The sequence below is a fragment of the Lucilia sericata genome, unplaced genomic scaffold (assembly GCF_015586225.1).
Source record: "Lucilia sericata isolate MDLA Ls3-8-SP2 unplaced genomic scaffold, ASM1558622v1 Contig001040F_arrow, whole genome shotgun sequence".
Lineage (NCBI taxonomy): Eukaryota > Metazoa > Arthropoda > Insecta > Diptera > Calliphoridae > Lucilia > Lucilia sericata.
In genome coordinates this window covers 37,724-54,536 of record NW_023995020.1, presented here as the reverse complement: position 1 = coordinate 54,536, position 16,813 = coordinate 37,724, and the positions used below count along the sequence as shown (strand labels likewise).

The following is a 16,813-nucleotide window of genomic DNA, read 5'->3' as shown; positions in this document are numbered from 1 at the left end:
TTAATTATTTATTTCAGTGTGATCTCACGAAGAGAACAATTTTCGATTTAGCTTACGAAATGGATCATGAAAATCTCTTAAATGTTTTCCTAAATCATAAACCCGTCATTGAACCAATGCAAACCGATATCAGTTCACGCAACCAAATCACATTCTTTGTGCATCTGAAACGTGGTGGAATTGATGATCGTAGTAGTGGCAATACATATGAATTAGTAAAATTTGTAGGTTATTTTAGTATGTATTCCGTAAAGTATATGAGATTATGATTTTAATAGGTATTAAAAATATATTAATTATCTACTTTTCTCTATATTCTAAATATTTTAGGAAATGATGCTAATGTAGAAGGAAGTATGCAAAATACTCAAACTGCGTTACCACGTATTTTACAAATGAATGCGGCCAATGAGATTGATAAGAAGTTGATATTTGTGGGTACGGGACGTTTACAAATGCCTCAGTTGATACGTGAAATTACGGTAACGGATCCTACGCGCAATGAATTCACCTCTAAACATAGTATGGAATGGAAATTTTTATTTCTGGATCATAGAGCACCGCCCATAATTGGTTATATGCCATTTGAAGTTTTGGGTACCTCAGGTTATGACTACTATCATTTCGATGACATTGATGATATAGTAAATTGTCACGAGGGTTGTAAGTATTTTTGGATGGAAAACAAATTAATATACTATTTCGCGAGATATTAAATAATGTTTCCTTCTAAAAATTTTCTAGTAATGCAGTCTGGTAAAGGTAAATCTGGTTACTACCGTTTTCTAACCAAAGGCCAGCAATGGATTTGGCTACAAACCGATTTCTATATATCTTACAATCAATTTAATGCCAAACCTGATTATGTAGTCTGTACCCATAAAGTTGTTAACTATGCCGATGTGCTCAAGAATCAGAAAAAAGATAAACAAGGTCTATTATCGAACACCATTTCTGCTGACAAGATCAAATCTCCCGCCTCGGTTGTACGTGATTTAGAATCATCCAACTGTCATGTAGAAACATCAGCAACAACACCCGCCACAACATCGACTCTTACGACTGGCAACAGTAGTAGTGGCTTGTGTAATAGTGTTACATTACTAGGCGACATCATAAGCAATGAAACATCGCCCAGTATGGATACTTTATGGACAAATGCATCAACACCAACGGGAGCTGGGACTAGTCATATTAATCCATTAAAATCGGCATCACGTCCAGCTTCCAGTTATGGTAATATTAGTTCAACTGGTGTTTCGCCAAATGTCAAAAGAAAACGTTATCCGTATCATTATAGAGGCAATGAATCGGACTCCACATCAATGTCGGCCGATTCCGGTACGAGTAGGCATTCATTAATGACACACGTAAGTTCGGTAAGTGGCATGTATTGTTTTTTTCAGAAAAGCACCTGTTTTTATACGAAAAGGTTCATTGTGATCTTCAGCTATCAAAAACCCAGCAATAGAAAGTTAATTAGTTAGAAAGGTAGATAAATAGTAAGTAAGTAAGTAGTTAGTTAGTTAGTTAGTTAGTTAGTTAGTTAGTAGTTAGTTAGTTAGTTAGTTAGTTAGTTAGTTAGTTAGTTAGTTAGTTAGTTAGTTAGTTAGTTAGTAGTTAGTTAGTTAGTTAGTTAGTTAGTTAGTTAGTTAGTTAGTTAGTTAGTTAGTTAGTAGTTAGTTAGTAGTTAGTTAGTTAGTAGTTAGTTAGTTAGTTAGTTAGTTAGTTAGTTAGTTAGTTAGTTAGTTAGTTAGTTAGTTAGTTAGTTAGTTAGTTAGTTAGTTAGTTAGTTAGTTAGTTAGTTAGTTAGTTAGTTAGTTAGTTAGTTAGTTAGTTAGTTAGTTAGTTAGTTAGTTAGGTTAGTTAGTTAGTTAGTTAGTTAGTTAGTTAGTTAGTTAGTTAGTTAGTTAGTTAGTTAGTTAGTTAGTAGTTAGTTAGTTAGTTAGTTAGTTAGTTAGTTAGTTAGTTAGTTAGTTAGTTAGTTAGTTAGTTAGTTAGTTAGTTAGTTAGTTAGTTAGTAGTTAGTTAGTTAGTTAGTAGTTAGTTAGTTAGTTAGTTAGTTAGTTAGTTAGTTAGTTAGTTAGTTAGTAGTTAGTTAGTTAGTTAGTTAGTAGTTAGTTAGTTAGTTAGTTAGTTAGTTAGTTAGTTAGTTAGTTAGTAGTTAGTAGTTAGTTAGTTAGTTAGTTAGTTAGTTAGTTAGTTAGTTAGTTAGTTAGTTAGTTAGTTAGTTAGTTAGTTAGTTAGTTAGTTAGTTAGTTAGTTAGTTAGTTAGTTAGTTAGTAGTTAGTTAGTTAGTTAGTTAGTTAGTTAGTAGTTAGTTAGTTAGTTAGTTAGTTAGTTAGTTAGTTAGTTAGTTAGTTAGTTAGTTAGTTAGTTAGTTAGTTAGTTAGTTAGTTAGTTAGTTAGTTAGTTAGTTAGTTAGTTAGTTAGTTAGTTAGTTAGTTAGTTAGTTAGTTAGTTAGTTAGTTAGTTAGTTAGTTAGTTAGTTAGTTAGTTAGTTAGTTAGTTAGTTAGTTAGTTAGTTAGTTAGTTAGTTAGTTAGTTAGTTAGTTAGTTAGTTAGTTAGTTAGTTAGTTAGTTAGTTAGTTAGTTAGTTAGTTAGTTAGTTAGTTAGTTAGTTAGTTAGTTAGTTAGTTAGTTAGTTAGTTAGTTAGTTAGTTAGTTAGTTAGTTAGTTAGTTAGTTAGTTAGTTAGTTAGTTAGTTAGTTAGTTAGTTAGTTAGTTAGTTAGTTAGTTAGTTAGTTAGTTAGTTAGTTAGTTAGTTAGTTAGTTAGTTAGTTAGTTAGTTAGTTAGTTAGTTAGTTAGTTAGTTAGTTAGTTAGTTAGTTAGTTAGTTAGTTAGTTAGTTAGTTAGTTAGTTAGTTAGTTAGTTAGTTAGTTAGTTAGTTAGTTAGTTAGTTAGTTAGTTAGTTAGTTAGTTAGTTAGTTAGTTAGTTAGTTAGTTAGTTAGTTAGTTAGTTAGTTAGTTAGTTAGTTAGTTAGTTAGTTAGTTAGTTAGTTAGTTAGTTAGTTAGTTAGTTAGTTAGTTAGTTAGTTAGTTAGTTAGTTAGTTAGTTAGTTAGTTAGTTAGTTAGTTAGTTAGTTAGTTAGTTAGTTAGTTAGTTAGTTAGTTAGTTAGTAGTTAGTTAGTTAGTTAGTTAGTTAGTTAGTTAGTTAGTTAGTTAGTTAGTTAGTTAGTTAGTTAGTTAGTTAGTTAGTTAGTTAGTTAGTTAGTTAGTTAGTTAGTTAGTTAGTTAGTTAGTTAGTAGTTAGTTAGTTAGTTAGTTAGTTAGTTAGTTAGTTAGTTAGTTAGTTAGTTAGTAGTTAGTTAGTTAGTTAGTTAGTTAGTTAGTTAGTTAGTTAGTTAGTTAGTTAGTTAGTTAGTTAGTTAGTTAGTTAGTTAGTTAGTTAGTTAGTTAGTTAGTTAGTTAGTTAGTTAGTTAGTTAGTTAGTTAGTAGTTAGTTAGTTAGTTAGTTAGTTAGTTAGTTAGTTAGTTAGTTAGTTAGTTAGTTAGTTAGTTAGTTAGTTAGTTAGAATTAGTTTTAGTTAGTTAGTTAGTTAGTTAGTTAGTTAGTTATTTAGTTAGTTAGTTAGTAGTTAGTTAGTTAGTTAGTTAGTTAGTTAGTAGTTAGTTAGTTAGTAGTTAGTTAGTTAGTTAGTTGTTATCATTACTATTAAAAAGTAGTTAGTCATTACTATTGAAACGTTCTTGTGTAACTCTTGGACTAAGGTTTGGCCCCTTCTAGGGAAAAATTACAGGATCTGACCATACTTTCCTATAGAAGTATTAATTAAGACACTACGAATTTGAACTTAAACTTGTTTCTTCCTTCTACAGGGTCGCCAAAGACTTTCATCTAGTATGCATCAGCAAAATGTTAACTCATCTGGAAATCAACATCAGCACCATCATCAACAGCATTCCATGTCCATGTCAACTCACAATCAACTTCCACAAGTACTAAACCACCAACAACAGCATCAACAAACACATCACCATCAGCAAACTCAACAGCAAATTTCCATGCAAGTGAATACAAGCACTGGTCAACAGGGACAACAGAAAATGCTGCAAATGCTGCCACAACACTCAACGGCAACTATGGCAGGAAATAATTCATGTCAATTTTCTCATCCTCCATTTCCTCTGCGCAATCCTCAAATAGTGGCACCCACATTTCTAGAACCACCTCAATATTTAACTGCGATACCAGTGCAACCAGTGATAGCACCGTTTCCTGTGGCTCCGGTTATTTCGCCTTTACCGGTAAGAATTTTTTCATCATCAGATAATGATACAGGTATAGGGTCATTCTCATCTTCATCCTCTTGCCTCTTAAAGAATCAATCGGATATGCTAGCAGGACCTGTGATCATGACTCCCACCCAGAGTCAGTTGCAAGAACAATTGCAACGTAAACATGATGAATTGCAAAAACTAATCATGCAACAGCAGGACGAATTGCGTATAGTGTCCGAACAATTGCTATTGGCACGCTACACTCTACTGCAGCCCATGATGCCGGTCAATTACAATACGCCCGTGACGGTGGGGAATAATACTCGAAACTATAATTACAACGGCAATACCGTGCAGCCGCAATTCAATCAGTATGGTTTCGCCATGAATGCGGGTGAAATGCAAAATCAACAAGATCAGCAAATGATGATGCAACAACAGCATAATCTGCAGCAACAAATGCATCAAAATCATGCCCAACAACAGCAATCGGCGCAGCAGTTACAACAAACTCTTATGCAACCGCAACATGTCAATCATCATGAACAGCATGTGCAGCCTCAAACAGAGCAATTGTTAATGAATCGTACCGTGCCCGATTTAGATCAATTTGCCCAAGAAGAATTCGATGCTTTCCTTAATCTCTCACCTTTACATAGCATGGAGGGTTCACAAAGTAATATGAATCCTTTGACTAATATCAATAACAATAACAACAATAGTAATCATTTATTAAATCAAAATGTTACCAACAGCGCGAATACTAATAACCCAAGTGTCAACAACACCAACACCCTACAAACAACCCCTTTTAGTGCAAACCCCAATAATAGCGAAGACTCTTTACTTTCCTACATGCAAATGGCGGCTGAAGCAAGTCCAGCTCTCAATTTTCCCATGGGTATCAGTGATGACGGTTCCGAGAGCCAAACTGAAGACACAAAACTTTTACAAAACACCAATACATCACATCATCTGCCCGGTGGCACGGGAACAACACAGTCTACAGTGGTTCAACCACAACAACGTTCACCTTCATTCTTTCCTCCGCATAATTTTCAAAATCTCACCGTTGCCACACATAATACCAATGTAAATAATTCATCAAATAGTACTTCCACAACGACAAATCCTAGTAATAATGCTGCAGATTCCTTACCGTCAGATTTAGATTCTATATTACCGTATCCCATAACGCAAGATCAATCACAAAATCTATTCAATACGAACAATACGCAACATAATGCGGGAAGTAGTCAATAATATTAGGTGAAATTAAAAGGATTTTTAAAATAGATAATCGTGATAATAGTAAGAAATTGTAATGTAAATAGATAGTAGTACTTATGTATGCAAATTTCTCGAGATAGAGTTGAGTGTCTAGAATGTTCTTATCAGACTTTAAAGTTTTTATTATATTCGGAATCGAATATTGGCTCTGAAGTTTTAAATGCTCAAAATTCTGACCTTTCATGGTTTTGTGTTGCATCGAAATATTGGTCATAGAACCACAAAAAAATATTTACTTTAGGTCTTTATAAGATTATAATTATTTGTAGATATGTTTGTATATATATGAATCTGTCCTAGGATGCTGAAACTTTCCTAAAATATGGATAATATCGGTCCACCACTTCACCTATTTAATTAAAATCCCATTAAAATGTTAAATGTGCAGCAATTGTGATAAAATTTTGAACAAGTTAAAAGTCAAAACCTAAAGTATAGACATTATCAGATCACAGCTGACCTTAGCCTCTTCAGAATCACCTTTAATATTTTCAGTTAAAACATATGTATCCAAATTTTCTTAGCAATTTGGACATGTCGAACAAGAATCCATCAAAATATTGAAAATCTTAATTAAAATAATTAAGAATATTTTTGAGATATCGAGGATTTCGGAAAAATATTAATACATACTTTAATTTCCCTTGAACAATTTTTAATTTTTAAATAAAACAAAATTTTAAAAACAAAATATATCAAAACATATTCTAATATATCTCGCCAGAAAACTTGCGTTGTGTAAGATAGAATAACCTAGTAAGCCCATATTGTATATAAAAATATCTTATAATTTAATCCTTAGTGCAAATCTAATATTTTGTAATAATAATAATAATATTGTAAATTAAATAATTTAATGATTTGTAAATTAATTAACAAATATTTCCTTAATGTTATTTATTTTTAAGTATTGAGTGTAAAAAAGTCTTTTCACGGTTATGTATTTAAGTTTTTTTATTTAATTTTAAACTAATTTAGTATTTACTTAAATATAATCAAAGCCCATTTGCAATACTGGTGATATTAAGTAGAAAATATTTTATTTTAAACACAAAAAAAAAACCTCAAATAAAATTATACCCAACGATAAACCCATCGTAAATGAAAGACATAATTATAAGAGATACAGTTTGAAATATATTATTCATAAAAGACATCTTTTCGAAAGCTTCCTTAACATTCAGAAACTTGAAAAAGTCGAAAGCCTGAGACCAAGTTTCATGTCCTCACCTAGGAATTTCTCCATCACCTCTGGGATTTTAGATATCGTGGCCTGAAGTTAAAATACGCAATTTTTGGCCTTTGTGAGACTTTAAGACAATCTTATTTATGAAATGTTATATGTCATCTGAAAGTAAAGATATCTCGAAAAAGAAAGAAGATATGTCAGTTGTTAAGCCTTTATTTTAAAGTTGACAGAATGGACTTTCAAATTGCATACAACATTTTATAAATAAGATTGTCTTGGCGCTGTTATAACGGGCCAAAAATTTATTTTTTTAACTTCAAATCCTAGATGTAATGGAGATATTCTGAAGCCAGATTCATTTGATATTTGGATTCAGTTTTATATATTTTGTTCAGATGTTTATAATTTTATTTAAGACTTAATTTTTTTTAATTCTACACAACTATGGTGTGGAGGGTTTTATGACCTATGACTCAGAATAACTTTCTGAAGCCGTTCATATGTCCGATCATGTCGATTAAAAAAAAAAATTGATGAAATTTGACAAAAAGATATTTTGAACCCAATGACTAAGCAAGCTGAAAATTATTGATATCCGTACAAAGTCCAAATTAATATTAATATTGCTACGAAAGTCGACTTGAATATGTTGTACATGAACATAAAATCATCCAACACTTTCTTCAGTTTCGGTCCATATTTGATCTTAGTCCAAAGTTTATCAAAAAGTCACTACAGTCCATAATTGAAGCAATTCCCACATAGAACGCTTTAAAAATTCACTTAAATGGTTAATGGTATTATATATACAAAACAGTTACCTGAGAAATCCGACATATTTACATAAATGAATGAAAAATATAGATAAAATCTTTTGGTTTGGTTGATAGGAGATCAGAAGAACTACAACAAGGCCACTATCGGTCCTATAGTGCGAAAAAGCATAAACTTTATATAGTGATAGATGAGGCTGTTATCGTCCGATGTTCAAAAACTCAGTTTCCTGAACTAAATTCCTTAGCATTTTCCAATCAGTGTTCGTGAAGCATGTTATATATGGAATAATATCACTACTGAGATGTCCACATGCCCTACATTCCTCTGAATCCCCACATTCAATTTTGTATAATTGTGCTCGTAATCCTGTGTGTCCTCTCAGAATATGTGTCATCAAAACAACCTTAGACTTGCTCATTTAAAGTAGGCGACTCTTTTGGCTCTCGTTAGGGTCACCCTATACGATCTTTCTGATTCTACCCACCGTTTCATTATTATAAGAGGTCTCATAGGATTCTCTCGTCCATATTTAAAATTCTGCCCTTGTCCCTTTAAAGCAAGTTAATTAGCTCTTTCGTTGACGACTACTCCCGAGTAGTCCATATTATGCAAAGCTTACATCTGTGAGAGTATTTGGTTAGATCTTTCTTATAACCCTATACGGTCTTAGATTTTACTTTCTAAGCTGATATCGCCCTAATTGCCTGCTGGTTGTCGGTAAATATGTTAACCTCTCCTGGCGTCATATTTATTCTAATCCAATTTACGCATTTTGTTATTGATCAGACTTCTGCCTGGAATTTAGTGCTGCGATTAGTAGTCAGTAGTATATTTCTGTTCCATCTTCAATATAAAACCCCGGGACCGTTTATGGTTCAGTTTCCAGAATCCTTAAAATGCGACAATTGAACATCTCATAACTCATCGTTAAAACGATTACTTTTACATTAAGTGAAGAACCGGAATTGATCCACGATCCAGCTTGAAGTTGATTTTACGACGTTTGTAAAGAGTAGATCAGAATTGAATACATAGTATATTTTACGTTCATAAGATCATTAAATTCTTAAGTACTATGTTAAGAAAAAAATCTTTAAAAACTCTAATTCCACCAATTAAGAAACCGAATAGAGTTTCTGTTGCTTGAGCTATGTAATCCTAACAGTTTGATATCATTAGGTTGAAGTTATTCATAATATTCGTCTTCCTCCTTAAAGTTCTAGACATCTAAGGTCCGATATTTTTAAACTTTTCACAGTATCGCCCTGAATGTAAAAAAAATTTCAAGTGAATCGAGCAACTTTGACATCCTTATGAACATTAAGAAGAAAAATGATCCTATCATCTAGGAAATTATCTAAAAGCCTAAGATTGTATACGAAACATCTATTATCATTATAAATATTTAGGGTAAAAACGGATGGACTAGAAATAATAGCCGTGGCACCTCTCATGTGATTAACTACTATAAGTCGTTTATTTTAGAAAATGTAACAGAAAGAGTCCTCTAATCTTTACTAGCGCTTTAACTTGTTTCCCCTAAATTTTAACAGATATGTATTTCAAACTGTGTCTGAAATAACACATTCAATAATTTGTGATTTCATTTTAAGCTTTAATTTAGATCGTAATTATAATTGAAAATTAATTTTAAACAAAACTTTTGTTCTATCTCATTAATATTAAATATTGAAACATGTAAATAGTTTACTAAATAGTAAATTGAAATAAATGTGAATTGATTTCTTTAAGTGTACATATTATTTTTATAAGATAGATTAAGACAACATATACATATGTAAATAACTTGCAAAATTAATGTTATTATAGATTTTTATAAACAATCAAACTAATTAAGCACACATTAGTAAAATTATTAAAATTAATCCATGGAAAAAAAAAACAAACGATGGAAAATAAAGCAGAAACAAATCATTAAACTTATAAAAAAATTTTATTTATTTTTAAAAAACTATAAAAAAATTTACTTAAATTAATTAATGAATTACTAAACTAAGATTATATAAATGCGTAAGTAATTAGTATAAATGTATTAACGCTTAATTCTAATTAGATTTTTAATTTTTGCACAGCATTTTGCAAAATTTGGAATTCCGAATTGATATTTTCCATTAGATTTGCAATTTGATGTTTCGAATCCAAAACTTCAATGCTCTGGGTGTAGGCGTTATAGCGTACGCCAAAGGGACGGGGAATGGAGTTGGCAAATTTACTAAACAAATAAAAAATTAATAATATTAAATTGTTATTTATAAAGTAATATTTTTTCAACTTACATAGTCTTTTCCTTGGCACTTTCAAAACTATCAGCCACATAGTAGACTTCCTGGAATTGTGTAATGGGATATTTGGTGATACCAGTAACTTCGGGATCGAAATCCTTGTGTTGGGGTTTATCACTTAAACAATATTGTAGCTCACCGAAAGAGGAAAGAAGACCAGCACCATAGGCTTTTAGTTCACCTTCTTGGCGACACAAACCAAATTCAACGGTAAACCAAAAGATCTATAAAAGATGTATCAATATTTAATTCTTTATATTTTTATTTGATTAAAAAAATATTTTTGAACTTACAGTGGCCAATTTTTCAATATAATCATCAGGAGCGCCCAATGAAGCTAGACCGATTTCTTGACAGAACTGAGCAAAATCGGGATCAGCAAATAGTGGTACATGACCCATTAATTCATGGCAGACATCGGGCTCAGGAGTATACATGGGCTTACTGGGATGTCTAATATATTGGGTGGAATGGAAGACACGGAAAGCTAAACCAGCCAAAAAGTCACGAGATGATAAAAGACCAGCAACGGGACGCAAAGTGAAACCGGTACAATCTAAAAAAAATTGTAGTAAATGACATTGATTATATTTGGTTCTGAAAACTTAGTGTAGATTATAAACTGGACTACTGGACTAAACTATAGTCTGGGCTGTACACTAGATTATAGACTAGACTATAGACTAGACCACAGACTAGACTATAGTCTGGATTATAGATTAGACTTTAGTCTGGACTATATACTAGACTATAGTCTAGATTATAGACTAGACTATAGTCTAGATTATAGACTAGACTATAGTCTAGATTTTAGACTAGACTATAGTCTAGATTATAGACTAGACTATAGTCTAGATTATAGACTAGACTATAGTCTAGACTACAGACTAGACTATAATCTAGATTATAGACAATAATATAGTATGATTATAGACTAGACTATAGTCTACATTATTGACTAGACTATCGTCTAGATCATAGACTAGACTATAGTCTAGATTATAGACTAGACTATAGTCTGGATTATAGACTAGACCTTAGTCTAGATTATAGACTGGACTATAGTCTGGACTACAGACTATACTATAGTCAGGACGATAGCCTAGACTTTAGTCTGCACGACAGACTAGACTATAGTCTGGACTACAGACTAGACTATAGTTTGGACTATAGAATTGACTATGGTCTGGACTACAGACTAGACTATAGTCTGGACTATAGAATAGACTATAGCCTGGACTATAGACTAGACTATAGTCTGGACTTTAGACTGGACTATAGACTAGACTATAGTCATGACTATAGACTACACTACAGAGTAGACTATAGTCTGGACTATAGACTACACTATAGTCTAGTATATAGTCCAGGCTAAAGTCTAGTCTATAGTCCAGGCTAAAGTCTAGTCTATAGTCCAGGCTAAAGTATAGTCTATAGTCCAGGCTAAAGTCTAGTCTATAGTCCAGACTAGACTATAGTCTGGGTTTTTGGATTTTTGGTTTATAATTTTTATGCAATTACCTTTTAAGAAATTGGAAACATCTTCCAATTGAGGAATGTTATCCTCACGGAAACCGCAATTGTCCACCAACAAGGGGAAAACATGATTGTACTCTTTGCAGGCATGAGTTTTATACAATTTGGTTAAATGTCTAAACATAATGCCCCAAGTTTCGGTTTCTTCTTTGGTGTACTCCACATGAGGCAAAGGTTGGCCATGTTTGTAATTGTAAGCAATATCAGCAAAATATTTTCTAAAAAAGGAAAAAAATATATTAGTATTAAATAAATTAAAAAAGTTCAATTTTGTTATACCTTCTAGCTCTATAAGTAGGATCGGTAAAACCAGGATGGTCTGAATCCAATTCAGCGCCATAACTTAAGATTTGATTAGCAAAACGATCCAAATCACGTATTCTTCTGGGGAACCATGGCACAGCCGATACATTGTCCTTGTAATCACGTGAGATGACATTGAAATAACAGCAAATTTCACGCAACTCATCAATAGCTTTACCCAATTCACCCGATTTGGTATCACATTCTACAAAGAATTCATAACCGGGAACACGCAACGACGAACGTGATTCAATGTGCAAAAGATTAACGTTATGCTTGGTAAAGATTTTCAAGGAGTTTGCCAATGAACCAGAATTCTGATCTTTTGGTGAGAATAACAAACATGTGCTGCGATCTTCTTGCTTCTCAGTGCCTTCGGCTATATAAGAAGAACCCTCAATGCGTGTGGGCTATAAAGAATTATGCAAAAGATTATTGTAAATTAAATGATTTATAATTTCTTATCTCTTTGATTTTATTATTTTGTTAATAAGTTGTTAAAATGCCGTTTTTATGTTTAAAATAAATTTATTTTGTTTTCTTTTGATCTCTCTCCTAGTGGTACGAGCTTTGTTTTTTTTTGATAGTCTTAATATTTAAAGTTTTTCTTATCACTTTGTATTTGAAGACACGCCTATTTTTGTGCGGGTTTTTTGTGTTTTCTGATAATACATTGAATATTCAGGAAATGTTTTTCTTATTTGTGTCTATTTTTAGTTTAAGCTCGTCACAGGGTCAATATGTTTACTTGATCTTTTCGAGACACGTTAATCAATTGTGCGTAAAGTTTGTTTGTTCCGGCCGCCTAGGAAATGTTTATGATGCATGATCGTTTTTTATTGAGTTTTTGTAATCTATTAAATTTGTTTTCACGATACTTTAAAAATAATAGTGATCAGCAAAACAATAATCGTTCTCGCAAGTTCTTATTTTTATAACAATTTTGCAAACTTGATCATTTGATCCATGCATATGATCAGTACAAAATTTCTTAAAATGTTGTCATAATCAAAATTTAATTTTGAAATTGTTTCTCTATGTTGAATATCTTTAACATTAAAAAGTCCTGATCATATTTTACAACAATATAGTATAAAAAATACCAATAATTTATCATTTAGAAAACAATCAATTAGAATTAATTTTTAATTTATTTGTAATTATTTAAATTGCATGTAAATTCTTCGTAATAATTTGTTTTCTCTATAATTAATAAACTTCTCTATTAATTTTTTTTCGAATTCTTTAGCACGTGATCAAGATAAAGAGTGATGATCGCAAGAGTGAGGTAAATAGTAAATGAACCTTTCATGTATTTCTAATCACGATGTCAACATGTGACGATCTCAAATAATAGAGCAATTAAATTGTTTGAGTATATATTGTCTTGCTTATTTTGACAGCTGTCAATTACATTTATTGTAATCAATTATTGAAAATATTCAAATGACTATAGACATTTTCAAATTGTAAACATATAAATTACATGACATAGTCAAAATGTTACGATCTATTCAAATGATTTAAACATTTTTATGCAGATTTTCCTATTTCAAATTAAAATGTCAATTGTTTTCGTTAGACATGAATAAAGAATAAAGTAAAGTTTAAATTGTAATTACTTGAGATGCCAATTCAAATTACTTGATATTTCATTACAATTATCAATTATATAAATGCAATTTTTACTTTATAAGCGATAAGAAACTTGAAGTGAAACTTTGATCATTATAAAAAATATGTAATATAGAATACTCTTTATTCAATCTAGATTATGGAATTCAAATAAAATATGTAATTATAATAGGCAAGATTTAATTATATAAATTAAAATTGTATATTTTTATTCTTAGCAGTAAAATTACGATTATTTATTGCTTACGGTACCATTAAACCCTTGTCATATATCTTGTTTAATAAACTACCCGAATCGATACCAAAGCCAAATATCCATGGCGCTAAAGTAATGCTATGTATTTAGTCGTTCTAAAAGTGTTCTCACTAGATATTATGAGCTGAAATCTAGCCAGATGTTCACGAATACAAGCGAATCTTTTGAAATGTGTTTTGGCCGAAAAACATTCATGCAGAATATAGTCCTTATTATATATCATTTAATAGTCTTCAGTATAGATCAGTCTATGATCTTCACTATAGACCGGGCTATAGTCTTGCCTATAGATCAATCTATAGCCTTTGCTACAGATCAGTACGTTGTTTTTACTAAATATCGCTTTCAGTCTGTATTAAAGTTCATTCTACAGTTTTGTGCAGAGAACAGGTTATAATCTTGATTATAGATCAGTCTACAGTGTGGACCATAGATCAGTCTATAGTGTGGACCATAGATCAGTCTATAGGCTGGACCATAGATCAGTCTATAGTCTGGACTGTAGATCAGTCTATAGTCTGGACTATAGATCAGTATATAGACTGGACTATAGATCAGTCTATAGTCTGGACTATAGATCAGTGTATAGTTTTGACTATAGATCAGTCTATAGTCTTAATTATAGATCAGTCTATAGATCACTCTATAGTCTTAACTATAGATCACTCTATAGTCTTGACTATAGATCGTTTATTCTATGGTATTTGCTATAGATAATTGTATAGTCTTTATTTGTGTAGGGAACATGTTATAATTTTGATTATAGATCAGTCTATAGGGTGGACCATACATTAGTCTATAGTCTAGACCATAGACCAATATATAGTCTGGCATATAGATCAGTATATAGTCTGTACTATGGATCAGTCTATAGTCTGTACTACAGATCAGATTATAGTTTGGACTTTAGATCAATCTATAGTCCAGGCTTTAGATCAGTCTATAGTCTGGACTATAGATCAGTCTATTATCTGGACTATAGGTCAGTCTATAGTCTGGACTATAGATCAGTCTATAGTCTGGTCAATAGATCAGTCTCTAGTCTGAACTATAGACCAGTCTATAGTCTGGATTATAAATCAGTCTATAGTCTGGACTATAAATCTGTCTATAGTCTGGACTATAGATCAGTCTATAGTCTTAACTATAGATCAGTCTATAGTCTTGACTATTGATCAGTCTATAGTCTTGACTATAGATCAGTCTATAGTCTTGACTATAGATCAGTCTATAGTCTTGACTATATATCAGTCTATAGTCCTTACTATAGATCAGTCTATAATCTTGACTATAGAACAGTCTATAGTCTTGACTATAAATAAGTCTATAGTCTTGAATATAATCAGTCCATAGTCTTGACTATAGATCAGTCTATAGTCTGGACTATAGATCAGTCTATAGAGTGGACTATAGACCAGTATATAGTCTGGACTATAGATCAGTCTATAGTCTGGATTATAAATCAGTCTATAGTCTTAACTATAGATCAGTCTATAGTCTTGACTATTGATCAGTCTATAGTCTTGACTATAGAAAAGTCTATAGTCTTGACTATAGATCAGTCTATAGTCTTGACTATAATTAAGTCTATAGTCTTCAATATAATCAGTCTATAATCTTGACTATAGATCAGTCAATAGTCTGGACTTTAGATCAGTCTATAGTCTGGACTATAGATAAAACTATTGTCTGGACTATAGATAAAACTATACTCTGGATTACAGATCAGTCTATAATTTATTAGAACCATTCTTTAGTATCCCCAAAGAATACATTAGGGAAAATATGGTTCTTACGTTAAGTCCGAATTTCTCTACTGGAGTCAATATCAGTTCTCTGACCGGCAAAAAGCTTGATAACGATGACAAAAGGTAACTCCAAAAAGTTATTGTGGCTTAACAAGATTGATCTAAGATTACTAACGGAACTTTATACCGGACACTGTGCCCTCAGATACCAGCAGCATATGCTTGGGAACAATGAAACGAAGTTTCACCTGCAGTAAATTGCAGGATGAACGAAAACCTTAAGATTCATACGAGAATAATGGTGAACCAAAGGGCTGCACAAAAGATCTTAAGACAGGTCGCTGTCTTTTATTCGAAATTTTTAGGTAAGGTCAGTAAAATATGTATTGAGATTACTATAATAGTTTCTAAACCATTCAAACTAAATATATGTATGTATACGACCTACTTTAAATTGGGTGATGCAATTTCACTGAAATGGAATGCCATTTTAACAATTTATTATGAAAATGAAAGTATGTATTACAACAACTTGTCAATGATTAGTGCTATAAGTATTTTAGCCATGATAATTTTTTGTATAAAAGTTGAAAAGAAATCCATTTCATATTTTTTAAATATTAATAATAAATAAATTTTAAGTAATATATGAATAAAACAAACGCATTAAATAAATTTTTCCTTAATTTACATATTATAGAAAAAAATTTCTTAAAAAATTTCCACTAAATTTTATTATGCAAGTCATAATTTGCAAGGTTCTATGGGTAATTCACACACATTTATAAAAAAAATTGCACACATGTACTTATTATATAATAATTATTAATTAATTAAATTTAAAACAAATAACATTAATTAATACCAACCTTATCAAAGGAGGTTTGACGTTGGTACATCATTTTTTTTTATTTAAAAAAATTTTAACACTTTTTGTAATTTATGTTTCACCAAAAAATATTTGTAATATTTTTTTCTATATAACTTTTTTTCACTTTTAAATTATTTAACAAATCTAAGACGTGCAATGGTTTAAAAGAAACTAAAATCACCATTCAATATTTTACTTGCTTAAATAGACTCTATAAAAATGTCGAAGAAAATTAAACTGAATGTTTAAGATTAAATAACATGGACCAAATATACTTTAAGTTTAAGTACTGAGACGCATACACACACACACCGAAACGGTTTCATACACATTCAGAAATCTGAACCAAAATTGATAATTGTTGTTTTATATTTCTTCAAAGGTTATCACGAATATACTCACAGATACTAACCAATACTTGTATGAAATGACACACACACGCATATCAACAGTGGTTTAATTGGAACAGATCAGTGTTTATAAAAAAAGAAAAAATATTGTTAAATTCAAACTTGTAGTTTCCACTTTTTCAGAAACATTTTTGCGAGCGTACATTCTTAATAAATTGTAGGTATAGAATACCTGAGGTTCTCTAGACAATCCTTTTTTGATTCCGAACATATTTTTAAAATTTTGTTTGATGTCAGCAGAATCCAAATGGCTAGAGATGACTCAAACCACA

At 31.0% G+C, this 16,813-nt stretch overlaps 2 protein-coding genes across 5 annotated transcripts in view; one reads left to right on the top strand and one right to left on the bottom strand.

Moving 5' to 3' along the window:
* LOC119609691 (circadian locomoter output cycles protein kaput) overlaps nt 1-9,423 on the top strand; it is a 48,176-nt gene extending 38,753 nt beyond the window's left edge. The window contains exons 5-9 of one of the 4 annotated variants that reach the window (XM_037964566.1): nt 18-237; nt 331-663; nt 745-1,379; nt 3,822-4,250; nt 4,326-9,423. In XM_037964566.1, the coding sequence (XP_037820494.1) occupies nt 18-237; nt 331-663; nt 745-1,379; nt 3,822-4,250; nt 4,326-5,486 (2,778 nt within the window). In that variant the 3' untranslated portion in view covers nt 5,487-9,423. Of the gene's footprint in view, nt 1-17; nt 238-330; nt 664-744; nt 1,380-3,821 lie in introns of those variants that run through there. The other 3 variants (XM_037964565.1, XM_037964564.1, XM_037964567.1) reach the window with 3 other exon arrangements.
* Nucleotides 9,415-16,391, bottom strand: LOC119609693 (protein henna). The gene is made up of 6 exons (XM_037964568.1): nt 16,130-16,391; nt 11,598-12,031; nt 11,304-11,536; nt 10,076-10,338; nt 9,777-10,006; nt 9,415-9,712 (listed from the first exon to the last, which is right to left on the bottom strand). The coding sequence occupies exons 1-6, from the start codon at nt 16,160-16,162 to the stop codon at nt 9,550-9,552; spliced, it is 1,356 nt and encodes a 451-aa protein (XP_037820496.1). The 5' UTR covers nt 16,163-16,391; the 3' UTR covers nt 9,415-9,549.
* Nucleotides 16,392-16,813: the final 422 nt, after the last annotated feature.